We start from the raw sequence: 15,583 nt of genomic DNA on the forward strand, positions 1-15,583 counted from the left end.
GGGTCATGTGGGTGGGGATGGACACTGCGGGGAGGCTGATGCATGAGGATGGTGGTGTCCTGGAGTAGAGGACCTGAAGGTGGTCGAGAGGGACACCGGGAAGGACCAGAGCAGAGGCAGGATGCAGAGCGACGCCTGCGGAGGAGAGATGAGAATGGGGCGGCCGGGTGGCCTCTGCGGGAGCCCTGAGAGCCATCAGGGAAAATACAGTGCTATTTTCGGTACATCTGTGCTGTGGTGAGTCATCTTTGTGAAGCTCACAGCCAGGGCACCAGGGATGGCCCCTCGTGGCTGCAAGGCTCCTGGGCAGGCGGCCCCCACCCCCAGCTGAACGTGCACTTAGGATTGGATTGGTTCCAACGCAGTTTTTTTGTTTTTATTTTGTTCACGTTGGTTGAATCTTAGGTTGAATATAATTTTTCCATTTTTTATACACAAGAAAATACTTCATGTACCTCTGAGACAAGACAGGTAGGGAATGTGTCCAGTGCAAGCATAGCTCACACCTGTGCAAAGACTGGCTCTGATTGTCATTCCAGCCACACAGGCCATGTAGGGGACACCTTGGGAGGCAGCGGGTTGCCGGGCTCTGCAGGGGCATCTCGGCCCATCTGTCCATCGGATGAAGTGGCAGGCCGTGCACAGCAGCAGGCAGTGATTGCGGCACTCTGCCCCTCAGTAGGGGATGTCGTTCTGATAGTACTGGATCATATCATAGGTCCGGCTCCTGGGAGCAGACAGCAGAGGGGATTGTGAGGGGCCTGTGCTGGTCTGGGGACCCGACCCCCTGAGCCGCCCTGCTACACCCCTGGAGGCCGAGTGCCCGATCGTGGACTTTTTGTCCGCCCACCAGCCCCTCTCCCTGGGACACTTGCTCCCTCACCCATGGCCACAGCCTCCCTGTTATGCCCCGTCTCCTTGCTCATGGGCCCCAAAGTGGGCTCAAGAGGATGCCCTTCCTCAGCCAGACGCCTGCCCTCGGTCCTGGGGCCTGGGATGTGCCCTGGGGGTGCGTCTGTAGGGAGTTGACTCCCAGCCCTGGGGCCTGGCATGTGGCTGGAAGGGGTCTGTGCGCTCCCCCTCTGCCCCACCCCCCGCCTCATATCACCATCAGGAGAGCCTGCCTCATGCCGCCCTCCAAACCCCTCCTGCTACCCTGAGCCACCCCACTTCTCTGCTCCCCAGTCAGCAAAACAAAGTGGCGCTCCTGTGCCACTGGACCTCGGTGGGTCCACTGGAGCCGTTCTCTGTCCCCAGGGTGTGGGCCTGGGGCCTCTGCACCTCCCAGGGCCTGGACTCCCCTCGCTCACCCTGTTGTTGAGCCTAGAAACCTCAAGGCCACCTTCGACTGTCACAGCCCCTGGGAGCCTATTCCCAGGCCTGTCACTGAGGCCTGGCCCCACCGCTTCTAGTGGCCCCAGTTCCCCCACCAGGCCCCTCCTGTCACGGCCCACACAGCAGCTGAAGGGGGATGAAGCCTCTCAGAACTCACTTTCTGCCCCGCTGGGCCGGGCATCTCAGGGCAGTGCATCCTGTCACCTGGCCCAGGTGTGGGCCTGCACAGGTGCCCACTGAACACTGGATAGGTGACACGGGTGCATGGGTGGAGCAGGACAGGGTGACTTGCCTGTTGCTGAGGAAGCAGCTCTGAATCACCTTCAGAATGAAATTCGCAGCCTCTCGCTCTGTCATGTTGGGGCTGAACCTGTGCCTGGCGGGGGGAAGGGCCGTGTCAGGGCTGCCGCCCCCAGGGCTCCAGGCTGCCCTCCCCGCAGGGACGTGGGCTGGCTGGTGGGCTGCACTTAGTGGCCTGGCCTCCTGTGGGGACACGGTTCCCAGCTGGCCTTGAGGGCTTGGGCCCCTTCCCAGCACCTCCCGGGCCCAGGGGCCTGTGGCCAGGGTAGGACTGGCAGGGGGCTGAGCCACTGCAGCCCCAGGGCTTGGCCCAGACACACCCTTGAGGGACGAAGGGCCGCAGGGTACATCCTCCACCTAAGCCAAGGCACCTCACACACGGGAGGTCTGGGGACAGCACCTCACCCAGGACCCCATCTGTCTGGGCGTCCAAGGGGGAGCACTTGGCCTCAATAACAGACCCCGTTACCAGCACTCGAGGGGCTCCCATCTCAGGGGACAGCTGCCCCCAAGTGGCCTGCCTGCCGGACCTACTTCAAGAGCTTGATTGTCTGGCCGCGGAAGCAGGGAAGGCCCGTGTCCAGCATGAGAGTGACCAGAGAGACGACGGCGTCCATGTAGGGCCTGGGGAGAGGCAGGGAGGGAGGTGGATAGAGGCCAACCTGGGTGGGGGCCCTGCCTGTGGTCAACATGCAGCCCCTGCCCAGGGCCTGCCCTCGGCCCCTGCCGTGGTTCTGTGCCCGGCTGAGGAAGGGATCCTCCCTTCTTGAAGGGAACCGCGTACACGCCATGCAGGCTTCAGCAGACTCGGGTTGGAGTCCAGGTGTCCCCACACTGCTCTGTGGCTTCGGCCACATGACACTCGGAAGCCAGGACTTGAGTCCCTGGCACGCAGCCTGGGGGTGCAGGGGCTCAGGCTAGGGAGGAAGGGCAGGTGGGGTGCTCAGAGGGGCCCCAAGGCGTCGGCAGGCGAGGCCAAGCCTGGGAGATGCAGAACATGGCGGGTCACTGATGCCTGGAGCAAGATGCTGCTGGCACAGGTGGCAGAGACGTGACAGGAAGGCGAAGCCTCAGGGGGCCTCCCGTGCGTCCCCCCACCCCAACGCCAGTCCTGTGTCCACCAAAGGCCTGAGATGACCCGAGGGGAGCTTTGAGGGGCGGGCGGGGCTTGCTGGATGAACAGGTCCAGTATGGTAGCCCCTCCCTGCCCCCCGCCCCATCCGCGGGGCTTACCGCACGGCCAGGTAGCCGCGGACACACATCTCCATGAACCACTTGAAGGGGGTGGCCTCCATCTTGCCCCCCATGATCATCACCATCTCGTCCGTCAGCTTGATGTCTGGTTCCCAGCCAAGGTTGCCACCCGGGGAGCTTTCAAACATGAAGCCAAAGTCTGCAATACCCCAAAGAGCCATCGTGCTGGGATCAGCTGCAGGGCAAAGCTGGGTGTATGCCCTGTAGCCGCTGTTTCCTGGGGACGCTGGGGAGCAGCGGCTGGAAAGGAAGCCCAGCTCCCCAACCCCCAGAGCCCCTGCCCTGGTGCCCCCGTGGCAGGATGCCCACGCACCGATGTGGATGATGTGGCCCTTCTTGTCCAGCATGATGTTGCCGTTGTGCCGGTCCTTGATCTGCAGCAGGAACAGCAGGAGGCTGTAGGCAGCCATGCTGCGGATGAAGTTATAGCGCGCCTGTGCAGAGACAGCATGCTCAGGATGCCCCGGAGCTGTGCCCTCTTGGGCCTGCAGGCACCCTAGAACCCCTGAGCCTGCGCCTACATCAGCAAGCCAGACCTTGGTAGCTGGAGTGACAAGTGGGTGCATCTGAGGTGCAGGGCGGTGGCCCCTTCCCCCCTTCAACTCCTGTCAGCTTTCTCCTGGGGAGCCCCTCTCGAGGCACGCCTTTCATCCCAAGGAAGGTTACAGATACCCTGGTTTTACCCCCAGACATACGAGGACTTGGAAAACAGGGTGCTGACCAACGCGGGAGCTGGGGCTGTGGGGCAGTGGGGCCGCCCTGATGCCCACCTGCTGGAAGGCCAGCGTGGACTCATCCCCGTACTGGCGTGTGAAATAGTCGTACATGCCAAAGTCGGTCTGGCGGCCCAGCTGGTCCCGAGAGGTACAGTCAGGGATGCACTCGATCACCCCGCACTAGGGAGGAAGGGCCGAGGCTGAGGCTGCGGGCACACCACAGGGCGAGGGACAGGGGCAGTGCCCAAGCAACTGCTTGGGGAACTTACCCCAGGGGCGGTGGCCACCACCCGGTACGGAAAGACGAAGAGATCCAGGCCAACCAGCTGGAAGATGTTTTTGAAGAGGTCGATGATCTGCAGGGCCAGCATGTCCTGGGAACCAGGAGAGACTCAGGGTGGTAGTGGGCTGCTGGCTCCAGGTGCCTGCAGCCCTGCCCAGTGAGGGGGAGGGGGAGGAGGGAGGGAGGCCCCGGTGAGTCTCACTGCCCACTGCTCCCTGGGCAGACTGCGAGGATGCACTGCCTGGCGGTGGGTGTAAGGGACACCCATCCCCCCGGGGTGGTTCCCCCTGAGCAGCCAGGGTGTACAGCGGGAGGGGTTTAGCAGAAAGCCCTGATGTACTCCAAGGCAACAGAACCAAATGGGGAACCAAGGATTCCTATTTCTGTGTGATGCTGAGAAGTGTGCCTGGAGCCTTGGAGAGAGGCGGGCCTGCCCCTGCCCCGCCCACCTCCGGCCCTGCCCTGCCTGCCCAGCCCACTACCTGCCGGCAGTCGTCTCCCACTTTGAAGATGGCTGCTTGCCAGGAGATTTTCTGGCCATCGGCCTCCTGCGTGCTGCCCTCATCCTCGGAGTCTGAGCAGCACCGCAGACCTGCAGAGGGAGAGGCTGCCTGTCAGCAGCGGGCAGAGAGGCCCTCTGAGGATGCTGGGGGCGAGCCCTGATCATGTGCCTGAAGCAACACAGAACCTTAGGGATCATCTCTGCAAAACCCTAAGGAAGCAGACACCGGGGGTCAGTGGGTGGGGCCATGGGGCCAGGGTCTCTTCCTAAGAACAGCTGAGGAGCGAGGACCCAGGGCCATCACCCTTGTGCTGCTGTGCTCCCCACATTCATGCCCCGCCTCCAGAACTGCAGAGTGTGACGTATGTGGCAGCCACAGCTGAGGAACAACCATGCCCTGTCCCGGGAAGAGGCCGGAAGGATCCTTCCCAGCACTTCAGCGGGGAGCAGGGCCCTGCTGACACCCCGGCCTCCAGACTGGGAGAGAATCGACTCCTGCTGTGGAGGCTGCCAGCCTGCGGTCACTCGCATGGCAGCCAAGCCAACCAGTCCTCCCCGGGGCCTCTTGTCACTGCACACGTGCCTGCCACCCCCAGACAAGGGCCCAGACTGACTGGCCGGAGGCCGTCACCGTTCATGGGGACCCCAAACTACATCGGACGTGCCCCACTGACCTTCCTTCTCAAGTTCACTAACTCCACATCGTTTCACCTTGAACTTAGCCAGATACGGGGCCTTTGCAGCGCTGGAAAACAAGAGAGAACGGGGCGCAAGTGACAGGGAATGGGAGCCCGTGAGGGGGAGCTTGCGGGGGGTGCCTCACCTCTGCATGGGCGTCCCGGACTTGTAGTCGATGTCCAGCACGATGGCCTCGGGGTTGCTGGGCAGGTAGCAGCCTGTGAGGGGACAGAAGGGACATTCCAGGGCCCGAGCAGGATGAGGCTTTCCCAGCAGACGGAGTTGTGCTGAGGCCTCAAGGGCCTTGCCTGCGGCACCACAGACTCCTTGTTCCGAGGCTGGTAAGGCCGTCCTCCCTGACTCTGTGCTGTTTCCCTGGGACGTTCCACATGGGGCCACCACCTCCTGCAGACGCTTCTCCAAGAGGACACCCTAAACCCTCAGCTTCTCAGGCCACTGGCTGCCAATGCCACAGGACACAGGAGCCCCAGCGCCCACCCACGTGACACCCCCAGATTGACCTTGTCAGTGCAGGTCGAGAGAAAGCCCTTCCTGGTCAGGGACCACAGTTCCCCAAGCCCCCGGAGGTGGGGGTGCTTGAGGCGGGGTCCTGGTGGGAGGGACTGGGCCCCTGGGGAGCATGCGGGCCCCCACCTCATCCATCTTCCTTCCCTCGCCAACCCAGCCTCCCTTACACGGCCTGAGCTCCACTCTGCTCTAGCGCCCAGCTGGCTCCCCAGTGCCTCGGGGACATGACCCGGCAGCATGGTGTCCTCCGGGAGGCTGAGTGTTCTCTGGGGCGGGGCTGGGCAGGGCTTAGCACGGTCAGGAGAGGCCCACCCAGGGCCCTGCACTGGTGCCCACCACTGAGGCGGGCAGTGGGCAAGTGTGCAAGGCCAGGGTTTTGAAGAACAAGTGTGTGAGACACTTAAGAACAGAGAGCTGTGCGGTGACGTCTGGGTTCCCGTCTTGTCTTGAAAAGACACGGATCTGACCACGTAGCAAGAGCACCAGGGAGGGGATCATGGGCCCCCTCATCCTACAGGCCCTAAGCACACCTGGGATGCCCTCGCTCCTCCCTAAGCCCACTGTGTGGCCTGCGTTGCTTCTGTTACACTGGAGCTCAGGAACCTTCTAGAACCGCAGCTGCCAAGGACAGGGCCTCGGCCTTCAGAAAACAGCTGTAGCTAGGAGAACCAAGAGTGACCACTGGCAGGGGAAGGTTCTGGAGAGGGGTGCCGGGCACCCAGGGCCCCCCAGACCCCCGTCTCACTGGCCTCGAGCCCTGCTCACCAGGCTGCACCTTCACTTCAGACAGAGCCGACAGACAAGCCCTCTTCCTCTCATCACCTTTAGGGTAGGGCCTGGAGAACAAGACACAGATGAGACGCTGGTGTCTGTGGCTTCGGGGCACAGACAGGCCCTCCTGTCCGAGGGCCCTAGCCCTGTGCTCCGCCACTTGGGGCGGGGGAATGGGGTGTGCGCTGCTGTGGGGGTCAGGCTGCGGGCTCCGTGGTTTACTGGCAGTGTGGCCTCGGGCAGACCCTCAGACCTCTGTGCCCCATGACAAGGCGAGTGAAATGGAATCACGCCTCTCACGTGACAGAGGCCCAAGGAGTCCACCCTGACCCTCCATCTCTGCTGCCACATTGCTGCTCTGCTTAGAACTCGTCAGGAGAGGACCATGGGACACATGGCCCGCAGTGATGGGGTAGGGGGGGAGCCTGAGCACTGGGGACAGTGTGGGGACTAGGCGCCTGGAGGAACGGCACTAGGGCTCCCCTGCTGCCTCCCCAGGCGCCTGGCCAGTATCCACAACTCCGGGGCCCCATCCTGCACAAATGGGTGGCCAAGACGTCCAAGGTCGGCGTCTGCTCCATGTGAATGGGGGCCCAGGAGGTGAATCAAGAAAGGACCTCGGGGCTGCAAAGGAGTCTCGTTTCCCTAACTCCACGGGGACCATCAGAACCTGGAGAGCAGATGTCCTCAGGCTTGGGCAAGACCCAAAGTGAACCTGAGATGTTGCTTTCTGTGTATCTGCTATGCCTGCGGGGGCCCTGGACGGCGGGAGCAGACTCCCTGTCTGGCTGTTCCTTAGCGGGGGACGTCGGGGGGCCATGTCTACAAAGCTCCTTGGGCAGCTCCCACAAGTGAGGCCTGGAGAAGATGCCACTTACTTGATGATGGCTGACACATTAGTGATCTTGTTGAAGAAGTCGAATTCCCGCTGGTAGAAGTCCTTGGCCGGGCCGGACAGGGAGCTTGTGATCTCTTCCACCAGCTGCTCCAGGAGGTCGCCAATGTCAGCTGCAGAGAAACCGAGGGTGAGCCTGCAGTCCCGGGGACCCTCTCTCCAGACCCCATCCAGAGGAGGTCTGCCCTCCTCAGGGTGCTGACGCCCGTGAGGCTGTGGCGAGTGGAGGGCCCCAGGATCACGGATGCTCACGGGGGCCGCACCTGAAGCGTGTGGTGGTCTCAGGGGAGCACCTGCATGTGACTGTCCCCTCTTCCAGGGAACGTCATTTTTACTTGAAGGAGTGACTAAGAGACAAGGTAAAGTCACTCAGACGTAGACTTATGGCAGATATTTTCTTGAAAATGAATAAAATGAATCTGCCATTTAAGGAAAACAACTACAAAACTTTGTTAAACTTGACAAAAAAGCCTGACAGTTTCCCAGCACTCAGAAACGTTCCTGTCCTGTGAGGCAGCTGGGGCTCCACACACGGGATCTTTAAGTACTGTGTCACGAAATGCGTGAGCGCTGGAGACCCTACCCTGCACGTTGGGTGTGACCACAGCGGGTGTTATAGGTCCTGCGAGGGGCGAGTGCAGGGCAAGCAGGGGCTGGATGAACAGAGAGAGAGGCTCACAACACGGTTCAGACCCCTCACTGCACTGAACCCCTGAGAAACCGTCCTGCCAAGCTTGGCAGCGTTGGCGGGGAGCACCCATGGGGGCCTGAACACCATACACTCCTCTGTTTCCAACTATGGGTCAGCAAGGCCCCATCTCCTGCAGCCACTTCAGCCCAAACAGCATATTCTGACATGAAATGCAGAGGCAGAGTGAGGGGATCTCCCACCGCACTGATGACCTCATCTCCCACAGGCACTAAAGGGGCCTGTAAACGTGTTAAACAATGCTACTCTTCTCGCTCACTTCTTTAGAAGTTATGTTTATGTGAGATGGGTCTCTATTTTTTTTTTTTTTTTTTTTGGCTGCGCTGGGTCTTTGTTGCTGCGAGCAGGCTTTCTCTGGTTGCAACGAGCAGGGGCTACTCTTCGTTGCGGTGCACAGGCTTCTCATTGCGGTGGCTTCTCTTGTTGCAGAGCATGGGCTCTAGGCACGCGGGCTTCAGTAGTTGTGGCACACGGGCTCAGTAGTTGTGGCTCGCGGGCTCTAGAGCACAGGCTCAGTAGTTGTGGCACATGGGCTTAGTTGCTCCGCGGCATGTGGGATCTTCCCAGACCAGGGCTCGAACCCTTGCCCCTGCATTGGCAGGCAGATTCTTAACCACTGCACCACCAGGGAAGCCCTCTATTATTTTTATTTTTATTTATTTATTTTTTAAGCCCTCTATTTTTAATTTCTAATGTTGGTGAGCATGGATGGCCAAAGGCCACATAAACCCAAGCTCTTTGAGGGTCTCTGTAGTTTTCAAGGGTGTGAGGGTCCTGGGACGACCTGGTTCGGGAAGCGCTGCCTGAGGAGTTGCAGGACGGAGCCACAGAGTCTTGGGGGCCAGGCAGGGGTCAGAGGTGGGAGTGGAGGAATGATGACCCTGGGCAGGTGGTGAGGACGGGGTGGGGCCCGAGGGACGGGCACTCACGGTCTTTCTGGTGCCCCTCTTCATCCACATAGATGTTCGTCTTCATGTTCCAGATGAATTGGTGTGCCAAGAGCTGGGACTTGGATGCCGCCCACAGAATATACTCCCTCACATAGCCCATCTGTAGGAAAGCAAGGTCAGCCCAGGCTGGCCACACTCCACCAAGAGAGGCCACTCTCACCCAAGCAGCAATGACTCCACGCTTGGCAGACCCAGAAAGAAGTGTGGTCGAGCGGTGCCGGCTGTGAGCACCTCTCCTGGGCTGCGGAGTCCAGCCCGAGTCCAGCTGGCTGGCCAGCCGCTGGGGTCTTTGTCTATGCAGGCACGTGCCAGCTTTTGTCTCCTCTGTTCCCTCCTCTGGACTCTAAGCCCTGGACTCTAACCAGCTTCTGCTGTCGTCAAGCATGACGCGTGGGCAGGCGGGTTTCAAATGCGCCCCTGTGGACTGGTGTCTAGAAGATGCTGCCCAGTGATGGACGGATCCCAGAAAACCCTACGTCATTCCCAGCTCAGGCTGAATTCCCATGTCCTAGGTTACAAAGGCAGCTGGCCTTTCTGGAAGACTTCTGGGGGGCAGCCTCTCCCTCCCCACAGTCATTTGCGGCCCATCTGGTAAAGTATTCCTTGGACAGATGTCCTCAACTTGGGTGGGTGGGCTTCCCAAACAGGTCAAACTTCAAATAACCCAATTCTAACCCAGCAACTAGATCTAAAGATGAACCATGAATGTGCAACCTCCAGTGCAGGGTCTCCAGGCTTGGCTGGGGCATGGGGTGTTCTGGGGCCCTGTGGGCCCAGGGCAGGGGGGTGTATGGGCAGGAGCAGGAGGGGTAGACGCTGCTGCTCTCAGATGCAGGCTTGAGGGTGGCACCGGGATGAAGCGCGGGTGGTGAGGGCTCTGGGCTGTGGTCACCCCGTGGGTGTTTTCTGTCCAGGCCCTGTGCCAGGCCCCTATGTGCATGTACACTGTTACGGCTGAATTATCCGCCCCCACCCCCCATTCATATGTTGAAGTCCTCCCCCCCACCACAGAATGTGACTGTATTTGGATATAGGCCTTTAAAGAACTGATGAAGTTACATGAGATCAGCAGGGGGCCCTGATCCGATCTGACTTGTATCCTTATAAGAAGAGATTAGGACAGACAAAGGGAGAGCCATGTGGGGATACAGGGAGAAGCCGCCTGTCTACACAGCGAGGAGAGGGCCTCGGGCAAACCAGCCCTGCTGACACCTGGATCTCAGATGTCCAGCCTCAAGACTGTGTGGAAGGAGCTCCCTGTAGTTTAAGCCCCGAGTCTGTGTACTTTGCCAGGGTGGCCTGAGCTCACTAATACATACACTGTCTCCTCCAACCCCTTGGCCACTCCCCCCAGGAGACGGGGAGCTGGATTTGGGAGCTAGGGGACCTGCTGAGACCCCCCATCAAAGCAGGTACAGGTCCCAGGCCAGGTTGCCCACCCTGAGGAAGCAGCCAGCAATGTTTCCAGAATCTGCTCACCCAGCACAGCAGGACTGGGCCTCGGGCGCTGGACGACCACATGGGGGTGAGAGACCTCGGGCCCAGGTCCCAGCTCAGTGGCCCTGCTCCTGGGCTCCGTCCCGCTGCCCGCCCAGCCCTCCAGGCTGGTCGGCCCATGCTGCATGCCTTACCTTGTCATACCTGAGGGCCTGCACGATCTGGGGGATGTAGAACAGGATGGCATCCTGTGTGGTGGGGGAGGAGCAGCCATGACTCAGGGAGGGGTGAGAGCACACGCAGGACAGGGGTCCCAGGGCCCCACCCCACCTGGACTGGCCCTGCTATCACTCCACCCCCAGGACACATCCTCACCCTCGATCAGGCCTGCCCTTCGTCCCCCCGTGGGGCTGGGCAGCCCCCCGAGGCTGACCCAGCAGATGGGCTCACCGGTGGAAAGGACCGTAGGACTTTGACCCCGTACTGCGCCGTGAGTGGGTGCGGCGGGTACATGCTGGAGAAGTAGGACAGGCCTGTGGGTGGGTCTGCGGGCGCCCAGCACAGCACATGGCTGAGCTCGGGGGCATCGGCGTCGATGGTGTGCCAGGTGACCAGGAACTGGAGAGGAAGCAGGGAGTCACAGGGATGGCCCCAAGGAGTGAAAACCGCAAGGCATTTACAACAGCTTCTGACACATTACATACAACAGCACAACTTCAACCAGGGTAAAATACACTCAACGTTTTTCTACTGTAAACACAGTAAATGTTTCATCCGAAGAGTAGATAACACAAGAGATCGGAAAAATCGTGGTACCACTGAGGTCAGTGGGTTTTGGCTGTGTTCCTCGCCTCCAGGCATCCCTGGAGGCAGATTTGTTTCTGTGCACTTAGGACCAGGCCCTGGCATACTACCCGCCACGCTACCTTGATGGCTTCGGGGATGTCACTAACGGCTCCTGGGTCCAAGCGAACCAGACGGGTCACCTCATTGCCAATAGCTTCTGTGTTTTTGAACCTGCAGGCACAGAGGGTGTGGGTGGCAGACACCGAAGACGGGGGCTGGGGGAGCCCTGGACTAAGGGATGTGGACCAACACCCAGTGACATCTGAGCACTGTGGCTACTGACATGGTGTTTACTGTGACCGGCTGTGACCCAAGGGCAGAACTCCCTGGAGCAGGAATGATCCTTCCAAGGACACCTCCCTTGGCCTGGCCCCCAAAGTACCCATCCACGGTGTGGCACCTGTGGGCCAGAAGGCACACTAGCAGGTGGGAGGGTGGGTGCAAAGTGTTCAGGTGTGACCGATCCTGTCCTGAGAAGGACTTAGGACCCAAAGAAGGAAGCAGTAAGTATGCAGCATGGGCTCTGGGGAAGAAAGGCCCACACTGCACACAGGCACATGGAGTCTACTGGGATTCAGCACAGGGGGCCTGGGAAGCCCCTCTCAGCACCTACCAGCCTGAGTCCTGTCCCTGTTAAGAGCTGCCTCAGGATAGCTCACAGGACACTTGGCTGCCAGGCCTACCTCCCAGAGTAACCACAGGTGTTTCCTTTCCTCATCAAACAAGGTGAGGCCCTGGGGTGCCCTGATGTTATCTCCTCGGGCTCCAGGGTGCTGGGCCCCCGGCAGGACAGACCCCACCACTGCACAGGACTAGGGAGCGTCTGGGGCTATGATGGCTCTTCCCTTACAGTCCTTGGCTGTAACACGTGCCCTCCCCCTGCCAGGTGCCTTGTGCTGGACCTCCCGCAGGGCCTCTCAGGCAGCCCACCTGGCTGGCAGCTGCACGGCCAGATGAGGAGAGATGTTCCAGGCGAGGTTCACATTGTCCTTCCACTGCTTCTCGCTCAGGCTGATGTACTTGGACCTCCAGTTGGCCACGCTGCTCTCTCCAGCCTGGTCCAGCTCTAGCTCCGGGGCCGACAGTGGGTTGTACCACGTGATGAGACGCTCGATCTCAGTGGCCTGGTGAGGGACACAGACATGGATGCGCCTCTGCATGGCCCGCGCCCCTCCCCCACCCCAGCGCTGCAGGCATGGCGCACAGGCCTCACCAACAGGGACAGCAGCAGCGTCCGGCGCTTCATGTAGTACTTGTGCAGCTGGGAGCCCCGGTTGGTCTTCTTGGACATGCCTGGGGACGGAGGGGGGGGCACAGAGTGTCCCTTGGAGCTGCTCTATGACCCCGAGGACCCAAGGGACCAGGCAGCAAAGCCCCACCGACCTGACTTCTTGGAGATGGTGGACATGCCGCTAGACAGCGGGTAGGTGTTGATCCAGCCCTGTGTAGCCTGCTGGCGCGAGCCAACCGCTATGTCCAGGTTGCTCCGGGTGTCCTGGTTATCTGTGGGCAGACACAGCATTCTAGAAAGAGGTGTCTGGACCTTCACCACAGACAAGGCAGCTGTGGGAGAGCAGGTGGGGGAGACGGCCAGTGGCGGCTTCCCTGGACGAACCAGGCGTCTGCAAAGTTCCTCATGAACCACTGCAGATGGAAGCTTTCTAAACTGTGTTATGTTCCCCTGAGCCCAAAGCAAAGCAAATCGAGGAGCCGCCTTGATCAATTATGGCACTGACCTCCCGGTGTCCTCCTACATGGCGATGACTCAGGGACCCGTGGGGACAGATGGCAGGGCTGCCTGCCCTGCTCTAAGTGGAGCCAAGAGCTGCTTACAATCACTGTGCCTGCTTTTCCCTTTTGTGGTGGCCAGGCTGTCCGCGTGTGTCTGCCTGCGGAGACACGCGCCTCCCCGAGCCTGGGCGCGTGACCAGCTACATGCTTCAGAGAAACAAGAGCGGGGCTTCCTCCTGCGGGGCGGCTGCCGGCTCCCACTTCAGTGCCTTTCCCTGACCCCGTCCACCCTCCATGCTCCGAGATGCAGCTCACATGTCACCTCTTCCAGAAAACTGCCCCTGGTCCCCAACTGCTGCAGGGCAAGTGCCTGTCCTCGGGGGACGTTCCCACGACCCCCCATGTTGGAGTCGCCTGCCGGTAAGACTGGCCCCACCAGGTGACAATGGACCGTGCCCTATCCCTCCCAGCACACAGGCCGTAGTCCAATACAGACCGTGGGGCACACAGGGGGCCCCTGTGAACGGCCCGGCACTGGGAAGTTACACCAAAGGGTGTCTGCCTGTCTGCTTAGAGACCCTGCCCTCCTTCCTGCTCCCCAGCAGCGGCCAGAGAAGAGGTGACCGGGCAGGTGTGGGCCTCCGGTGACCATGCAGCACAGCTGAGGCTGGGGCTCACCTGGGGGAACGAGCTGGCTGGCAGTCAGGTACTTCTTATCTGAGAACATGGCGGTCCAGAACTTAATCATTATGCTTATGTCCTCACGCAGCCTCTTCTCTCCCTGCGTAGGGAACTTTGGGGGACAACTGCAAACAGCCAGGGACGAGGGTGAGTGCCAGGGTCTAGGAGTCAGGAAGCGCGGCGAGGTGGGGCGCGCAGCCTCCTAATGACAAGTCGGGCCGCTAAGCAGGGGGTCGGCACCCAGCAGGCTGAGTGACCCAGGCCCTGGGGCTGGGGGGGGTGGGGGCAGCACCTGAAGTAGTCGAAGGCAGTGGAGTAGATCTTCTCGCGGAGCACGTTGCGGATGGTCGCATTGGGAAGCACGTCCGCGTGCAGGAGGGTCAGGCCGAGGGTCAGCAGCCTGCAAGAGGGCCCCAGTCAGCGAGTGGCACCCCCTGCAAACCTCTCCCTGAGCTCAGGGCCCACCTGCGGGCGGCAGAGCCCTCCCGCCAGGGCTGTGGATCGGGCAGGTGGTCACCCACCTCGGATTACTGTACCCTGATGCCCTACGAAAGGTTTTTTAAACCTTCACTTTTGTTGGGGGGAAAACAACGTGTGTGACTCTGGCCCTCGGCCAGAAGCTTTGGTCCCACAAACTGCAAACCACTCCCTGAGGTACCATCACCTACGGGGACTACGAAGGTAGAACTCAGGTTCTAAGAACAATCTGCTTGGATTCTGCAAGATCAGGGCTGCCCTGCAGGCATCCGCAGACGCGCTGGTCAGGAACGGGCAGCCCTCCTGCTCGTCTCCATGGCCACTTCCCATGGCTGGGACGGTCCAGCATGGATCCTCTCCTACTAACCCATTCTCATTGCAATTTGTAAAAGTATAGGTCCATGAGAGACTGGAAATTAGGGAAAAAGAGAACTAGCCCTTGGGTACTGGTTTGAGAAGCACGGGCCGAGGGGGTGCCCAGTGGGCTGCAGGAACATGAGTCAAGAGCTCAGGGAGGGGAACAGGTAGGGGGAGTGGTGGCCACCTGCAGGGGCCCCTCACCCTCCTTCCATCTGACCCCCCAGGTATCTGCAGGCCCAGTCAAGAGCCCTCCCCATGCCAGGCCAGGCCCTCCTGCTGTGTCCACAGCGCCCCTGACCACCACACCTGGTTTGAGGCCCAGTGGGCCACATGCTGCCTATGGGGGTGTGTGCCCTCCCCTGGTGTGCTGGTTTTGCACAGGGCTTGGTGTGCAATTGGCACAACTGGCCTCAGAGGGTAATGGGCCTGAGCTGTTACACCAGGCTCTGCCACACAGCTGGCCGTTTTTCCCTCTCCAATGTGTCACCAGAATCCTTTTGCTGCTGCCCACCCGCAGCGTTTGGCTGGCCGGGTCCCCATGTAAAGCGTCTCCTGCACACTTCCCTGCCGTGGACAGCACGCTGGCCCATGTCCCCAGCCCCGAGAGGGCGTGGTGGCCCCGGCCATCATGTGCAGATGCCTTTCCCAGGGGCCCTGCATGTACTGGGGGCTCGGTCAGTTTCTGGTGAACAAGTGACCAACCACAGGAAACCCAGGGGAGCAGGCCCTGGGGTGAGCTCTCACTTGAAGCGGGGCCCAATGGCCGCCACATGCCGGTTCATGCTCCCCGCAGTGCCCCCGATGCTCAAAGACATGGACCGCTGCAGAAGGCTGGAGAAGATCTCCACCTGGTCAGAGCTGCAGTATTTGGCAATCTCGAACCGCTGCACCAGGAACTGGACAGAAAGGGATATGCTGCTGGCAGGGCCATGCTGCTGGCGGGGCCAGGTGGCCGCCCACCCTGGAGCCACCACTGCCTGCCAAGGAGGGGCTCAGGCCCACAGGAGGGCAGGTGGGGTCTGTGGGGCAGCGGGAAGAGACCGGCGGGGCCTGGGGAGAGAGATGGGCCAGCTACCCCCCAGGTGGGGCAGTCTTCAACCTCGAGTCCCAGGGCAGCCCCCGACCCTGGG

The 15,583-nt window shown here is 60.9% G+C and overlaps 1 protein-coding gene across 3 annotated transcripts in view; it reads right to left on the minus strand.

Annotated features, from left to right (window-relative positions):
• Positions 1-389: 389 nt before the first annotated feature.
• Positions 390-15,583, minus strand: part of PI4KA (phosphatidylinositol 4-kinase alpha) — a gene marked incomplete at its 5' end in the record, with an annotated part of 95,569 nt that continues 80,375 nt past the window's right edge. For all 3 annotated transcript variants that reach the window (XM_079717690.1, XM_079717691.1, XM_079717692.1), the window contains 22 exons: positions 390-727; positions 1,628-1,711; positions 2,170-2,259; positions 2,869-3,028; positions 3,203-3,323; positions 3,660-3,785; positions 3,875-3,979; positions 4,371-4,480; positions 5,065-5,135; positions 5,214-5,286; positions 6,362-6,432; positions 7,246-7,375; positions 8,901-9,021; positions 10,553-10,606; positions 10,809-10,976; positions 11,285-11,375; positions 12,135-12,328; positions 12,418-12,497; positions 12,588-12,707; positions 13,614-13,741; positions 13,909-14,016; positions 15,198-15,349. In XM_079717690.1, coding sequence (XP_079573816.1) covers positions 676-727; positions 1,628-1,711; positions 2,170-2,259; positions 2,869-3,028; positions 3,203-3,323; positions 3,660-3,785; positions 3,875-3,979; positions 4,371-4,480; positions 5,065-5,135; positions 5,214-5,286; positions 6,362-6,432; positions 7,246-7,375; positions 8,901-9,021; positions 10,553-10,606; positions 10,809-10,976; positions 11,285-11,375; positions 12,135-12,328; positions 12,418-12,497; positions 12,588-12,707; positions 13,614-13,741; positions 13,909-14,016; positions 15,198-15,349 — 2,409 coding nt within the window. In that variant the 3' untranslated portion in view covers positions 390-675. The remainder of the gene's footprint in view (positions 728-1,627; positions 1,712-2,169; positions 2,260-2,868; positions 3,029-3,202; positions 3,324-3,659; positions 3,786-3,874; positions 3,980-4,370; positions 4,481-5,064; positions 5,136-5,213; positions 5,287-6,361; positions 6,433-7,245; positions 7,376-8,900; positions 9,022-10,552; positions 10,607-10,808; positions 10,977-11,284; positions 11,376-12,134; positions 12,329-12,417; positions 12,498-12,587; positions 12,708-13,613; positions 13,742-13,908; positions 14,017-15,197; positions 15,350-15,583) is intronic.

This window comes from Hyperoodon ampullatus (genome assembly GCF_949752795.1).
Source record: "Hyperoodon ampullatus genome assembly, chromosome: 13".
NCBI lineage: Eukaryota > Metazoa > Chordata > Mammalia > Artiodactyla > Ziphiidae > Hyperoodon > Hyperoodon ampullatus.